Raw genomic sequence first — 17,767 nt, forward strand, 5'->3', positions numbered from 1 at the left:
TTGGGAAGGAAAATGGGTAAGGTTTAGTATTAGTGGTTTTTCAGGAATAGGAATGATTTTAGGTATAGCCAATAAGATGTGAAGAAAGACAGAGAAGCATAAAAGCCTTAGGTATGCATAGAGGAAAGTGAACAAAGTTAGCTGAAGCAGAGGGTTCCCCAAAGTAGATATGGAATAATGAAAAAATAGAAGATAGGGCCAATTATAGAAGGCCTTAAATTCCAAACTAGAGTCAGAATTTACTATGCATACTTTACATTAAAGAGCTAGTAAAATGTGTAGTACATTAGTGGAAATGAAACACTGATAATTTGTAATTATAATAAAGTCCATGGGTATATAGTCTTATTCATAATTATTTTGTTCAGAAGACTCATTTTAAAAATTTTATAGCAAATATGTAGTTTTCAGCTTCTTTTATTTTAATCCTCTGAAAAGCAAATGTCTTTAAGTAAACAGTTTGTGATTTACACAAAAAGACCAAGTGGTCTTTCAATGATGGGTTCTACATTCATATTAAATAAAGGAGGATAGTCCCATTTAGAGCACTGTTTTTTGTTTTTGTTTTTTTTTTTACTTAGAAAAGGTCACTGAAAATATTGATTATCAGTACAGAAAATAACACATTTTGCATGAAATAATGATCCTTTCATTTCTACTTCTGATGTAAAATTCAACAAGCCTAATCCTATGGAGAGTAAACTTTAGAAATAAATAGTTCATCTAAGTAAGTGGATTTTCTAACTTCCTGGAATCAAAAGAAGACCTCAATCAATTTCCCTTTCTATGCTACAGGGCACCTGAAATCTCCTTTGGTGCTGAGAGAAATTCTCTTTGCTCTACATTTGGAAGGGTTTACTTTAGGGGGAGAAAGTAGATTTATATTACACTTCTTCAGAGGGCCCAACTAATAGAAAGGAAACAAAGCAACTAACACTTTTAGAAAGTAATGCCTGGACTAGGGATAGTCCTGAGCTAAACTAGTCCTGAGATGCAGAAGTTAGTTTTCTGTAGCTCCAGGCTTTTACTTCATTATTCTTCCCTTAATTTTGTTCAGGGACCTACTTTTCCAGTGTAACTTAATTTCTCCTTTCTTGACCTTAATCACCCATAAAGCCCTGATGTGTTCCCATTAACAGTAAGGGCTTGTACATGGTCAATGAAGTTTACTTGGAGATGGGGTATGTTAGAATCCTGGTAAAAGTGAAGAGTGGTAGGAAAGTATTTATAGTTTGAAAGATTTCCACATGACATTTATACATTACATCAGGGATACAGACCTACAGTCTTAACATGATAAACTATTATTTTCAAGGGAATAAGAATGCAATATTATCTGCCCAAGGATTGATTAGATTTTAAAGGTACTGCTTAGAGATGTCACTGACTGAAACAATGGAATAAGTCATTAATTGTGGAATAAAAAGTCTTACATCTTGGATATAAGGCTCCTTGGGTATATGTTATGGTGGAGAGATACGAGAGGGAAGCTTCTTATCAATTATCAGATGATACTAACTGATCAATATATTCACAAAACCATCCTTTCCTTCTACCATTTTCTTGAATTTTATATCATATTCCTGAATTTGGAACTATGAGCAATATGGTATTTGTTGTAACACTCAAAGCAGGGCATCCCTGAATAGAAGTTGAGAAGGGATAGAGGAGTGAGGTCTCAGGGGACTTGGGTCATATTAACAAGGTTGGACTTTATTTCATGGACAACTTGGAAAAATAGAGTTTTAAATTGAATGGCTTATTCAGTTTTGTGACTTTAATAACTTACTATGACTGTGGGGAAATTCTGGTCAGATGAATATTAGTGAAATAAAAATAAAGAGCCTGAGGGCAGTAGTGAGTTCATTACTGTGGTTCAAGCAAAAGATAGTGAAGGCTTAAAGTAAGATGGAAGTCACAGTTATGAATAGGAGGAAATATATCCAAGAAATATTTAGGAGATAAAATCAGCAGCACTTGGAGATTCTTTAAATAATCAGGTGAAGTAAAGAAAGATAAAAAAAAATCATACCCCTGTTATCCAGTGAAGTGAAGGGGGATTGTATTTTCACCAATAGTAGTAAAAAGCAAGTTGGGAAGGGGAAATGAGGAATTTAGTTTAAAACAGGTTATATTTGAAGGTGGTTATCGGACATTTGAACACACAAGTTTGAAATTTTAAGGAAAAATCCTTTTCACAGAGAAGTCCTGAAGTGGCAACATACAACAGGGAATCTTCAAGATATAAGGCAGAATTTCAACCTTGAAAGTGGACATATCTCACAAAGAGACAGTATAAAATGAAAAATTCAGGCGATTAATAACGGAATCTGGCTACACCAATAATTAATTGAAGGGTCAGCAAAGAAAATAAAAACACAAGTCAGAAATAAAAGTCAGAGGATATGGTAGGAACCAGGAGACAAAAAAAAAAAAAAAAAGAAGCTTAGAGAAGAGACAAAATGCTAAGTAAAACTGAGAAATCTATTATGTGAGTACTGAATCCTCTTTTGGTTTATCAATGATAAAATCATCAGCATTATCCATAACATGAGTGGCACAGTAGAGGCAGAAGCCTTATCCTTGTGAGAGCTGAGAAGGGGTGCTAGCATTCCAGTATCCAGAAGACTGGATAAAATGTGGAGGAGACAAAATGGCAGAGAGAGAAATAGTAATCAAGAAAAAGGAGTTTTGAAATTGAGAATACTATTTCCAAAATGAGGAACAAAATCAATAATGGGAAAGATGATGATACCACAATAATGCATGGATGATGGATTAAGGAGGACAAAACTGGAGATGCTTTCTCTTTTTATTCTAAGCCATTTTCTTCAGCATAATTGCCTGTATGTTTTACTACCTCTTCCCTCAATTTGTCCTTCTTTAGCTTTCAAGTGTGCCATTCCCCTGAAAATCCACTTATTTTATTCTATTTTATTATTTTTATTTAAAAGAAAGAGCATGCATGAGTGGGTGAGAGGAGAGAGAGAGAGACAGAGAGAGGGAGAGACAGAGAATCTTAGGCAGGCTCTATTCTCAGGATGGAGTCCAACCCAGGGCTTGATCATGAGATCTGAGCTGAATTCAGGAGTCAGATGCTCAAATGACAACCACCCAGGTCCCCCCAAAATTCTATTATTTAAAGTATCATTATTAATTATCTGCTTGGCAATGACTTGGCGACCTCCACCTTGTCACTAAAATGGTTTATTTTCCTGCGGTGACTATGATATTATACATAATTACATCTATTTTTCTTTAACCTCATCTTTCTAGTCACATTTTTCTGTTTTTGTATTTGTTTTCTTTGACTTTCCTTGCACTCCTTCCTTCAAATGTAAATGTACCTTCACACTCCACGACAGTCCTGGTTCTTCCTCCAGTCCATCTCTTCGTGACAAGCTCCTGGACTCTTACTGTTTCCACCATTTACCTCATGTAGAGGACATCCACCTCTACAGCTGCAATCTTGTCATTGTCTGAAGTTCTAGTTTTACATTCAGAACCACCTATGGGAAGTCACTTGCATGTGCTACCAACTTTAATAGTCTATCTTGCCTTTCCTCCTCAAACTACTTCTCACTTCCTTCTTAATTTGTATAAGAATATCAACAATATTCTGCACCCAGTCTGAAAACTTAATGTCATTAAATCATTTCCTTTTTTCCCTCCCAAAGCTGGTAGGTTGTCAAATTCTATTAATATTCTTCCTTTGCAATCTCATAATTAATATCATGTCCGAATACATATCACCTACATTATTGGGTCCTTCCTACCCTGCTTCCTCCTAAAGCAAATGTCTGAATTAACATTCCTAAACTTAAAATTTTCATTAACTCCATGTTGCTCATGGAATAGAGTCAATTTTAAAATCAATCCCCTTTACAGCATAATTATCCCAGGCTGTATGTATTTATGCCATGTTTGTGAGACTCTTGCCATTCCTCATATGCCATTCCACTTTGGCTTGCTCTGTTACCTGTACCCAATGTATACTTCTAACTAATGATTACACAACAAAATTCTATCTGTTATTTAAGACCTAATTCTAAAGTCACCATATGTAGTAAATCTTTGCTTTTCCCCAGGTACAAATAATTTTTTAAACTCCTATGGAAATCTATCCGTATTCATTTCTTTACCCTGTTGGCTTTCAACCGGGAGCTATAATTGCATAGAAAGCTCTTAGGTGATAGCAAAAATTGAAGTCTAAACAACTTAAATTGCTACTTTTCAGTATGTTAAATTGCTCAATAATAAGATTAACATCTACATTTCCCCTCAATTTTGTATATAGCACGTGAACCATAAATATGTGTCAAATGAAAATAAAATGACTTGAATGTTGAAAAACAAATTTAAATTAATAAGATGATATATTGATGACTAAATATATATATTCCAAAGAAAATATGACTAAAAGTAGGCTTAATATCAAAGAATTCATACTAGATCTATAAATTGGCTCATTGCAATTAATTTAAAATATTGAACTTTTTTAACTGAAAATTTACAATTGCAAAATTTAATTTCCACCTAACATTACATACATAGTTCCTAGTTCAAATCTCAATGTAGAAGAACAATTTTCAATGTTTTGAAAACAAAAATATCCCTGCATAATTTTCTTATTCTACTTATTTTTGAAAAGACTAGAAATTGAATATCTTGTAAAATATACTAAGTGTTATGGAAATTAAGGGCTAAGTCCATGATGAGGCAGTATCTATTGTTATGTGGGGCTGATTGTCAGTGAGGGTGTAGGGGCCAGAAAAACTACTTGACAAATGAATGAAGTATCTTTTGACTTTTTCTTGTAACTTGTTAAATTGGTAACATGCTACCTGAATTTCCATTTATTTATGACAGTTTTGGGAGGATCGCTTGTTTCTGTTCTGTGCTTGTAGGCAAACCCAATATGCAGAATCATATTTAAGTTAAGAATTAAGGTATGAGACCTAAGATTAACTAGAAGCAAAGTAATTGGTGCCAATAGTTATTTTCATAAAAAGATTAATCCTCTTTTTTTCATTTCACTCTAAGTCTAGCCACCAGCTCTACTTAACCCCAACTGAAATGTTTGACCCTACTATAAACTCAGAGACCATTCTTGGTTGAAGATCCCAGTGAGTTCACTAAGTGATATTTCAGTCCCAATTCAGTATCTTTGCTCACTACAGTTTGATTTATGTGTGCTTGTATTTCTATCCTAAATATCCAGGCTCCAAGTGATTGAAAGTCTGTGCAGGGCTTAGCCCCCAAGTAGTTGATTCTTTACTTCTTTTTTAAAATATTTTATTATTTTTAAAAACATTTTAATTTGTTTTGGAGAGACAGAGCATGAGAGGAGGAAGGGTAGAGAAAGTGGGAGACACAGATTCTGAAGAAGACTCAGCACAGAGCCTGACGTGGAGCTCAAACCCATCAACTCTGAAATCATGAACTGAGCTGAAGTCGGACACTTCTGACTGAGCCACCCAGGTGCCCCAAGTCTTTCCTTCTTAACTCTCTCTCTGACGGCCTTTCATAATGAGAAATTTCCAAAGGTTCAATATGTGAAACCCAAACACTACTACATGGACACCCCACTGGCCTCACTCTTGGCTACCAATTTTGAACCACAACTTTGCCTCACTTTTGTTCTTGCTTTTAGCACATATCATATCCTGGCTTCATATTCACTTAGTGGGCCCATGTACACTTGTATCCTTCCCTAGATTAATCACTTTTTTCTGAATCAGTAGACCTTTAGCCTTTTCATGATACCATGGCATTATACTTTCTGAAAACAACCAAGTTTTACCTACATTCCACTTAATGCCAATAAGGAACACTGATTTGAAAATAAGACACCACAAAAGAATGAGATACCTTAATGTGGACTTTGATGATTTATGACACTATCACTTAGGGCACGTTGCTACTGAGCTAAAGATACTACAATCACTCATCAAAAATGACTTACATTATTAGAAAAAGATATAATTAGGAAACACATTTTATTCCTATGCATGGTAGATTTAGAATAATAAATAGAACTGTATTTAAGAGAGGACATCCATTAATTTCAGCAATTCTAGCTTCTAATTATTACCTTACAAAAATTTCTATTTTTTTCTTTAAGTATTCTTTATCTGATTTTTGTCTAACCTTAGACATTTGTATGTATACTAAGTTATACATTAATTACTAATGAAATATAGTAATTTATATTATAATTTTTAAACTAATATACATTTTTATACTGTATTAATTTATATCCATGTATTCATTTATATTCATATATACATACATAAATTGCTTGGTATTGAGAATTTGGATATGTGTTATACATATTCTCTTTATAAAGCATGGGCAATAGAGAATTTTTTAGGAGAAAAATATTATGTTGTTTTAGTGAAATATGTATGAAATGGTATGTGTGTAGGTTTGTGTGTGTGTGTGCGTGTGAGTGTATGTTAAGTATAAAGTTGTTTAATTGTCTCTTGAGATACTTCTGAAAACAATGGATATATTAGCTGATTTAATTTCTGTCTATTTGTAAAAGAGAATCACAAATTTTATAATTGTTCCAACCTATTTTGCATAGGGAATATGTAACACTTTTCATCAGGATGATTACTTTTAATGTATATTAATGTTTTTAAAAGTATTATTGAAATGTCTCCTAAAAGGCATTGATATTCATATGTGTAGGCCTCTGATTAGATATGACAAGAGAAATAACGTTGAAAACTTAAAATCCTAACTTCCCAATATTTTTTAAAGATAAATATTCCCAAGTGAGAATTTCAAGGAGCACATTTTCTAATTTAATATTATGAAAGCACAAAGGGAACATTGTCCATGTTACCCCTACTTGTCCAATTTTCATTTGTTCAAGCCCTGTTTTCCTAAGGCAGTATATTGAATTTGAATGCTCTCCAGATGATTGGGATCCTGTTGAGCTTGAATAGCAGCATTTCTTCAATTTTTCAAAAACTAACTTGCAAACGGACTATAATTACTCATTCCAGTTAATGACATTAAAGAAGTGAAACCATTGGTATTAGAACACTGAAGACAAAGCCTTGTTAACATGGATACCATAAATCTTGTGCAAATGGGTTTGTTTCTGTATCAATGAAATAGTAAAATCAATAAATAGATCTCTCCTATAAGCACTGAACAATACATTAAGTTAGGAACCTTAGCAGAAATAAGCTATAACCATGACCTCTTTTTCTTCAAGCTGCATTTACCTTTTTTAGTTGAGGCAGCACCAGCCTCTTTGGCTCGTTCAGTTTCTGCAAATTCAGATATTAAAGAATGAGAAATGGATATCAGGAATGCCAGGTCGATATCTTATGGTATTATAAGTGAAACAAGACTAAAAGTGCCCAAAAGAGAAAATATATGTGGCGCCTGAGAGCAAAGCAAGCAGCAGAGAAGAGCCACTCTATAAAGTACTTACATATTTTTAAAGCAATGAACTCTCTTATCTCTCCCATATACTGCTTTGCGGTATTAAATTTTAATGCCTATGTAAGTAGTGGCCATAAAGCAAGGTGGCTTATTTCACAAAATGGGCTGGAATACTAATTAGTTTATATTCAAATCTACAATGATGTATGAGTTGTTTGGAAGAGAACTTCTTTGCTTAGCCTTTAATTATGGGGATGGCAAGCAGTATTTGACCTCAATCAATTAGCTTTATATTATAAAAGACTAGCTGTATTATTATAGAAAATTCCATTTGAATATTGCTTGGAGAGAGAAAATTTTTTAATGCCAAAGTGGCCTCTTGTAGTTTCTCTGAATATCTGCTGTGGAATATAAGAGAACTGCCTTGAAGTCATAATTCGAAATGCTGGTCCTAGCACAAAATTTTGGACCTCAAATCAAAGCTAATTGAAAGAGTTTTCTCTAGTCCATAGGAAAATAACAAAAATAACAATGAACTGGTGAATATTTACAAATCTTTATTTACTCATTTTATTAACTGCTTATTTTTTGATGCTGTTCTCCTTGGCCATCTGTATTTTCATGTTTAATTTTATTCTCATTAGTATATGAATGTATCTTCCTCACTCATATACACTCAGTGGCTGAGCTCTAGGAATAACCACACAACAGGACTCTTCATGCCCCCTTACCCTCCCTCCTTATGCCATAGACCTTGGGCTATAAGAAAGATCAGATGTCAGAAGAGGCCTCCACACCAAGTTCAGGCTTTAATTCTGCTGTATTATTTGGTAGATACCACAAGTTTTACAATTTGAGCCTAGGCAAGAAGTCATGTAACTATTCTCTTCCAGGTTGTCTTAACACCCTGAGCTCCTGGGGTACGCAGACCCCTGGCTGTTATATACCTTCCAGACCACACCAGTGGTTCTCAAATTTCAGCATGCATCAGACCCACCCCATGGGCTGTTAAAACACACACACTGAGCCCAGATGGTTTGATTCAATGAGTCTAAGGCATGTCCTGAGAATTTACATTTCTACACTTGATCTTAGACAAAAGGCAGAGAAACAATAGAGAACTTACATTTCTAATCATTTTCCAGGTGATGCCTATGCCTTTGGTCCAGACCATAGTTTGGAAACTGATTACCAAATTTCCCCTAAGAGAACATCAAGACAAATTCTTCTGTGATCCTCATCATGTTTACCTCAGTTACCACCATGTGTCTAGGCTTCCAGCAGAAAAGAGAGTTCACATTTTCCCTAAAAAACAGACCCTTACCAAAGTCCTTCCAACTCTCCACTACAGTACATGCACTGGTATCTTCAGCCTCTATTCAGAACATAAGCTTTGCTTTTTCTTTTAACCACCCCCTAGCTCCCTAAAGACTCTGCAACCCTGCAAGCAGGCTTCTAAAATGGGGAATGTCTGCTTTCCCAATCCCTACATACCAAAGTGTCTTGAAGTGAGGTATATTCTCTTTACTTATTATTTCTCAATGGTTATTATCTCCTTGCTCCCTCTAAATTCTATTTCCTTTGAAGGGTACACTATCAAGACATGCCTGGCTTTATCCTCCCTTTTATAGTCATTAATTGACCATATACTTTTGTACCATCCCTCGTTGAGTATTTTTGCACATAGTTGTCATCCTTTCCTGTACTACTGTGATATTTCATTAAGAACCACTCTCAATCATGGTTGAGCATTAGAATAAGTTGGGGGGGGGACTATTATAAGTCTATGAGAACCAGATGTAGTAGGTCTAGAGTGAACTACAGAGTTTTGAAATCTTTGACATTCTGGGTTAATGAGTCTGAAAAGACACATGGGTATTCATATATTTGTAAGTTTCCCAAGATATTCTAATATTTAACCAGGATTGGGAGTCTCACACACACAGTTCATATGCTGGCTTTATCTCTCATTTCCTCGACCTCTTCATTTCTAAAAACTAGATCAACTTCTCTGATCACTGCCATCTACCAAAATATTCTTGGACTTTTCCTTTACAAAAGTTTGATCCTCCAAATCCTATTCTCTGGCACCATTCTTAATTGTATAGCTCATTTACTAAAGAATCTTTTCCAAATAGGGTCAACTGGTTGGCTCAGTCAGTTAAGCATCTGACTTCAGCACAGAACATGATTTCACAGTCCATGAACCAACAGTTCAGAGACTGGGGACTGCTTCAGATTCTGTGTCTCCTTCTCTCTGCCCTTCCCCTGTTATCTCTCTCTCTTTCTCTCTCTCTCTTCCTCAAAAATAAACATTAAAAATTTAAAAAAGAACATTTTCCAAATAGTATCTGACTCTATCAATACTTTCATTCTTTTGATCTTACCCCTTTCTCACTGCTCCTGTTCATGTCCTCACTTTTAGGCTAACCAATCAATATTTAAATGAGCCATGGTTAAATTATTCACTTAGTGATCTGCATTTATAGTTATCAGTTGTAGTAGTTTCCCAGGTTGCTTTTAAACTGTTGGGTTATTAAAAACATCAGAAATGTATTCTTTCACAGTTCTTGAGGCAAGAAGTCTAAAATTCAGGTGTTGTCAGAGCTGTATTCTGAAACTATCTCAGAACTCTCATGGAAAGAATCCTTCCTTGCCTCTCCCTAGCTTCTGGTGGTTGTTGGCAATCCTTGGAATTTACTGGTTTATAGCTGCCTCACCCCAATTTCTCCTTTTCTATTCATATGATTCTCTTCCCTCTGTTTGAATTTGTGTGTCTCCAAATCTCCCTCTCCTTCTAAAGGCACCAGTCACTGGAATCAGGGTTCACTCTAATCCAATAAGTATGACCTCATTCTAATTCTAATCGCATTCATAGGTACCGACTTAGGACTTTTGTATATCCTTTTGGGGAGACACAATTCAGGCCATGACACCCCCAAAACATAAAACTACTTTATGCCTGCCACCTGAGCAGCCATCCAAACCAGAGGAAGGTCTTCCTCCTGTCACAGGTCTCACTTGAGTTGTCTCATTTCAGTAGTTAAGAGGAGTGCTCAGTACTGACCAGCAATACCAGCACAGACCCAGGGAAATTGATTTCTCATTGTAGACAGCTGCCTCAAGCATTCTCTCCCCTCCTCAAATTCCCAATATCCTGCAGTGTAGAGGCGAGCTGCTGTTGAGAAATTCATGGAGAAAATAAAAGCAGACTACACTACCTCCTGTTTTCACCACCTCACCAGCACATAACTGCACCATTTGTTTTCCTTTCAATCCCAAAGGATGATGGGTCTCTGCCTCTATTGAATACCAGTTCATCTTGCCTCCCATCTTCTTTTGCCAAGCCAAGGCCTTTTTTCTTGCAAATATTTCTTCTATCTGCTACCTCATCAGTTTTCCACTTCAGTGATACTTTCACATCAGCTCAGAAACATAATATGTCACTCTTTGTAACTGCAGACAACCACATCCTTCACTGCTATATATCTCCCACCCCGGCCTTCTCTCTCTGTGGTCCATCACAGCCTCCAGGGAGCTGCGACAGTGAGTGTCACCAATTCTATCATCTCACTCTTTTATTTTTAACCTAATTATGAAAAATGTTATATAAATTAAAAGCACAAAGGCATATAACATATGTGCACATTTTAATGAATGGTAATAAAAATGTACACCTTTGTAAAACCCTGCAAGCTTAAGAAATAAAATATCACCAAGGCCTTTGAAACCTCTTTCTCTTTCCACTACCTCACACTTTTCCCTTCATCTCAGAATTATTATTGTCCTAAATTTTATATTAATCATTTTCTTATTTATTATTACAGCTGTTTATTACATGTACTTATCTCTAAACAAAGATAAGACCACTTTGTATAGATTGAACTATATTGTTTAGTGAGATAATTATATAAATATTGATTTATATTGTTTAATTCTTGTGATTTGTTTCTTTCAAAACATCATGTTGAGTTGCAGTGTTAAAATAGTCAAATAAAGAGGCTTTTAGAGGGGCACCTGAGTGGCTCAGTTGGTTAAGCATTAGACTTCGGCTTAGGTCATGATCTTGTGGTTCCTGGGTTAAGCATCCGACTTGGGATCAGGTCATGATCTCGTAGTTAGTGGGTTCGAGCCCCATATTGGGCTCTGTGTTGACAGGTCAGAACCTGAAGCCTGTTTCGGATTCTGTGTCTCCCTCTCTCTCTGCCCCTCCCCCACCCATGCTCTGTTTCTCTCTGTCTCAATAATAAATAAAAACATTTAACATTTTTTTAAAAAAGAGGCTTTTAGACTGGGGTAGCTCTAGTGATTTTGGTGCTATATAGAAACAAACCAAAGCCAGACTCATCTAGATTTTTCTGGAATCTGAGAAACTAAAACTCAAGAGCAATTATCCTGACATCCAAATAACTAAATTTTGCCAAACAAGACAAACACTTAAGTTATAGCCAGTTAAACCACTTCTTTGCTTTGCTTCTGTGTCTTCCTAAACCTCTGCTCTAGCCCCTACCTATGGAGTACCCCTAACTAGTGTTCAGTTTTGGCCCTGCTTCAAAATTGTTGTTTACCTTTTTATAGAAGCCATGTAGACATGAGTAGCTGTGGTTGATTAATTTTAACTGTTGTACAGTATTCCACTATATATACATTCTAATAATTAAATATCCATCCTCCTGTCAATGGACATTAGGTCATGTCTGATTTTGTGCTGTTATAAATGATCCTACTATGAACATTCCTACACATGTCTCCTGTGCACATGTTCAAGAATTTTCGTAGAAGTGAAATTACTAGGTCAAAGCATTTTCTCATGTTTAATCTTCCAGATAAATGCACAACACTTCCCCCAAGTTTTACATTCATACCAACAGTGTATGGAGAGTTTCCATTGCTTCATATGATTACCATTACCAGAATAATAATTTTCCTCTTCTTTGGTCAACCTGGCATGTGTCCAAGATTATCTCATTGTGATTCTAATTAAAATTCCATTATACTACTTCCATTATACTAAGAGACGAAACATCTTTTGATACATTTATAAATCATTTGTGGGCATTTTTTGATGCTTACTTAGATCTTTTTGCCCATTTTTTTCTGTTCACTGTTCTATAAAGTTCTTTGTCTTGTTTTTCATTTTTAGAGTTATTTATTTTTTGCTACTCCTATCTTGTTACTTGTATGTGCTACAATTATCTTTTGTAGCTTGTCTTTTATTAGTATCGTATTAGAATTATTTTGAATTTATTCAGTCAGCATTGTCTGTAATTTGAGTTGTCATCTTATAATTTTTTACCCAAATTGAGCGAGTGAAAAGAAGTGCTGGTAATAGTTCTTCTGGAATGATATGATTATGAATATGATGACCGCCTTCACTGATTGAAATATATGGTCATACATGTCATGCAGTCTGTGTTCTAGACACACCTCATTGATATCAGACCTATTGTTCGGGCCTATAGATATTTTCCCCCAGTAACTTCAATTACAAAGTATGTAACTGAATCCCAAAAGCCATGCCACTTTTCTAACTTGTCAATTGTCCCCAAGTACTCTTCTAATTAATAGTATATAGCCAATGAATTCAAAGGGACTCCCCCCTACCCTTTATATAAAAGTAATCTCTACACCTAGTGTGGAGCTTGAACTCACAACCCAAAGTCAAAAGTTGCATGCTCCAGTGACTGAGTAAGTCAGGTGCCCCAAAGGGACTTTATTCTTAAATTCTGTATACTAGTTTCTCCTGAAGAAACCTGACATGTATTAGTAGATCAAGTGATAGTCATCTGACTCACACATTTAGGTTTTGGAATGTAGTTAAGGTGATAAACATAGTTAGGCTTGGTGGCTGAAGTGTACACAAGTCTAATACAGTGCTAAGATCAAAGGAAGAAAAATGCCTGATTATTGATATTTCACATAAATTTAAACACACAATTAAAAATGACTGGATTTGGGAGCCTTTTCTGGTCAAAATTCAAACTGACCAGAGGCTAGGAGAACATGCACATGGAATACATGATCAGAACCCCGTGGTCCTTGATATGAAGAGGGAAGTAATATATAGATGTGTTTCCAAGGTCTTGAGGCACCTTGGACACTGAAGTGTTCTGGTGGGGCGGGGGGAGGAGGTGAAGAAAGGATATGATGTGGTCAAATATAGTTTCTAAGCATTATATACTGCATTCTCTCATAAAGTTTCACCGAAGAGAACAATAAAGATCTGAAATGACCTAGGACTTAAAAATCTATTTGTTTGGATCTCTTCCTTTTGGAAATGGCTAATCATGCTGTCAACTCCTAAGTTGCTATCCAGAGTGTGGGAAAGCAGCTATAGTGGACTGCAGAGAAGGGAATTGGGTGCATTGAGGCATTTTTATATGTCCTATGATAAAAGAATCTGTGTTAACTCGCAGAAATTGTAAATCTAGGTTTGGTATGCCTGCTAAGTCCAAGACAGTCTTCCTCTACCCACATAACCCATGATACATAACTTTATAAGAGTGGTTTTAAGTGCCCTTCCATAGTACTACATTCTGGAGTTTGAAATATTTCATTTCCTTCAAGGTCATGGTACCACGACAACCTCCACCCTGAACTGAGAGAGCACCTCTAAGTTTGTCTGAATCCTTCAGTATTTTTCCTACAGTGGTTTTGGCCTCCTCTGGACCTAAAAGAAACAGTTCCACACCACAAATTCAACTGACATTCTAGTTATTTCCTGAAATGAAGTGTTAATGACAAGCTACCTTTTATTTTTCCATGGACTTGCTCAAACCCTGTCAATGTCACTTATTCATTTTAACTCAACACCAAGCAATGGTGCCACATAAATACTTAATTTATGTTAGTTAAACTATACTTCTCATTCTCATTTGCTCTCATAACTTAGGATACCATAAATCATATCCCAAATGTTTAGGTTATATACCCAAAACTATGTGCACCATACTATATGAGTGATTTAAGGAATTTTCAAGAGTATTTTTAATGAAAAGCAATTGTTACCTTAGGCTATAACTTTACTAATGGCCTGCTGTGTATAGTAGATATGTAAAAATTCTTCTGTTGTGTGGTCTCAAGACCAAATAGTAATTCTTAGTTGAAGAAATGGATGGTCACATTGTTAATAGATAATTTAAGAAATTTATGAATTATCTGTAATTAATTTTTGTACTGAGGGATAATACCCGTGTCAAGCCTAAATCTCTCAACTCTATGGAAAGTTGAATATTAATTCTTTTGAAACTTTTATATTGAGTCTAAGATGATTTAGCAACTTAATTTACTAATTTCCTGCAAAAGATGCTGATCTCTTCAAAACTTGATTGGATAGTGTGCCTCATAGATAGAAGAACCAACAGTGTTGCTTTATTGCAAATCAACATTTTTATCTATACGTCACATTTTTATGGGAAGAAAATGTTCATTTTTAGCATAATCTTCAATCTAAAATTCTCTACCAGTGCTGCAAAATTACCAGTTTTGTTTTATATATTTTCTTGATTATGCATTTCTACAGACTAAGTATTAGCATACTGATGATTCTGTAATACAGAGTTCTAATCAACTTTACATTCAACTAAAAATTTTCATGAAAATATAAATGGAATTTTAGGTTCATGTTATACCTCTCAATCAAAGTCTATAATGTCTATGTAAACACTTCCAACTGTAATTTTTTAAAAGACTTGCCCATCAAGTTAATGTAATGCATTATATTTTCTAATTTTTCTCTGATATATCCACCAATGAAATACTCTAGCTCAAAATCCTGGCACTAAATAAAACATGCATTTGTTTTATGTATTAGTACCATACCTATGCAGCTCCAAACAAAATGAAAAATATAATCATACTAATATCATACAAAGAACTTAAGTTTGACTATAAGTCCTATATATCAATCTTAGAGAAGCTAAAAGGATATTTTTTCTAAAATCAAATATATGTCCTTATGCCTAAAATAACTTTCATTAATGACAATATGTTAGGTACTTCACATAACTGAGAAAAATCATCAAAGAAACCAGGATTTGTCCCTAAGTATGGTGTGAAAGCTACTATTAATACAAATGCCACAGTATGTTATAATTATCTGTTAATATTCATAATCTGAAGATATAGACCATAAAAGGAAATTATGATATTATAAGAGTGATAGTTAAAGTTGTTGGGGACTTCACTTCATTCAAGACACTATGACTTTCACTGGTAGAAAAATTATGTTGCCTACTGGTTTGATCAAGTGATTAATCATTAGAAAAATTAAATCTGATGTGTTTAAGAAAATGAAGAAATCACTTATTCTGCAAAATAAGAAACACAAATACAAACTACTCAAAAAAGAGTTATGATCTGGAGAAATTAACATTTACAAATGAAAATACATTTTAAGAAGAATAAATTCACAGAAAAGGAAGTTTGAATAATTATGTATATTGTTTCAGCACAAATATTAAAAGCAAGAAACATTTGGTAAGCCAGCTTCAAAAATTAGCATTAGCATTGTCTATAAGCAGAAAACTTAAATTAGTAAGCTACTGAAATATGCTCTTTCTGTTATTTTAAGTTTTATTCAACATACTTGCTTTTATTTGCTTTTCACTTGGAGCTGTTAAAGGCAAGAAATAATAAAATCTACATTAATTACAAGTCCACTGTCTCTAAAATAGTTTTAAAATTGTTTAAAAAATTTTAAAATAATTGTACTATAACCTTGGAAACTAAGGAAAGACATAGGTCTGAGAAGGAGAAAATGCAACATTGTCCCATTTTCTTCTATATATTATAAATATACGCCATGAACCACAGATTTTTTTTTACACTTATATATCTTCTCCCAACACAGAATGATCATTCACAATTTATTCATTTTGTTTTGCATTTTAAATTAGCCAAGAATCTAATTGTTTTTATATACAAGCCAATGCATTTTTCTTAAAGTTATATGAAAAGAACAAAGTGAATTGATAAATTATCCAATGGTTTGGATTTTTAAAATACAGCTAATTACTGCAAAGCTGCTACACTGTAATCATACCCTGAAATGAACAGATAATGATTTCAAGCAATTTAAGTTATTGTATTTTGCCAAGTTTAATAGCTGACAGTAATGGTTAGCTATTAAAAGTCTTGAAACTGATTACACCCATAGTCATTCTCTGTTTCTCCATGTTGATATGTTTATGTATTTACTTTTTTCTTTTTTTATTTATTTTTATTGATTGATAATATAATTTATTGTCAAATTGGCTTACATACAGTGCTCATCCCCACAAGTGTCCTCCTCAATGCCCATCACCCATTTTCCCCTCTCCCACACTCCCCCATCCACACTCAGTTTGTTCTCTGTATTTAAGAGTCTTTTGTGGTTTGCCTCCCTCCCTATAGTCTGTAACTAATTTTTTCCCCTTCTCTTCCCATGGACTTCTGTTAAGTTTCTCAAGATTCACATATGAGTGAAAACATATGATATCTGTCCTTCTCTGACTGACTTATTTCACTCAGCATAACACCTTCCAGATCCATCCATGTTGTTGCAGATGGCATGATTTCATTCTTTCTCACTACAATCCTTCCTAAAGGATAAGTAATATCAACATTAATGTGAAATGGTAAAATGTGTGATCATTTCATCTTGAAAATTATTTAAAACTCATTCCCATTTAATTTTTAATGTGATTATTCTATTTGATGTTTCTCATTTCATGCGATAAACCATTATCAAGTGCCTACTGTGTGCTTGGCATTAAAATAGACACTCTAATTTCTGACTATATATTAAGTGCTATTATAAAGGAAAGAAGATGATGCTATGGAAGCTAGTTCAACGGAGAACAAAATGGATTTGGGTTGTCTAGGGAGGTTTTACAAGCTTAGAAGAAGAATAAGAAATGTAGCTTTGAACCTGTGTTTTGCTGTGGTCTGTGTTGGGGTAGTAAATAGTGGTGCTATATTTGTATGGTTATTTACATAACACTGAATAAATGTTAATTTCCATTTAAGTGCGATAAAATGTTATTTCCATTTAAATACAATAAAATACAAGCACACACACACACACAAACACATGCACACCCACACACACATGAAAACTCAATGAAGTTGCTTGAGTAGAAATTTGCAAAATTAGTAGGTAATATTTCAAAATTAAGTCAATAAAATAAGTTTAGAAACTTGCATTTATTTTCATTCAAAATAACTAATCCGCAGGCTAAATGCTGCAAACCTTTAAGAAAACCATTTGATATTCATACCTACTGCATTTCATACCTACTGCATTTTTAGAATTGTTTGTTTGTATGTGTGTTTTACTGATTGTCTGATTTTCAATTCAATTTTCCCCCATTAGAATGTAAAT

The 17,767-nt window shown here is 34.4% G+C and overlaps 1 protein-coding gene across 1 annotated transcript in view; it reads right to left on the reverse strand.

The window, feature by feature from the left end:
* Positions 1 to 17,767, reverse strand: part of TRDN (triadin) — a 307,272-nt gene that overhangs the window by 83,393 nt on the left and 206,112 nt on the right. The window contains exons 20-21 of the mRNA XM_039223086.1: positions 15,992 to 16,018; positions 7,242 to 7,286 (exon numbers count right to left, since the gene is read on the reverse strand). Coding sequence (XP_039079017.1) covers positions 7,242 to 7,286; positions 15,992 to 16,018 — 72 coding nt within the window. The remainder of the gene's footprint in view (positions 1 to 7,241; positions 7,287 to 15,991; positions 16,019 to 17,767) is intronic.

This window comes from Hyaena hyaena, unplaced genomic scaffold (genome assembly GCF_003009895.1).
Source record: "Hyaena hyaena isolate Hyena2069 unplaced genomic scaffold, ASM300989v1 scaffold_1262, whole genome shotgun sequence".
NCBI lineage: Eukaryota > Metazoa > Chordata > Mammalia > Carnivora > Hyaenidae > Hyaena > Hyaena hyaena.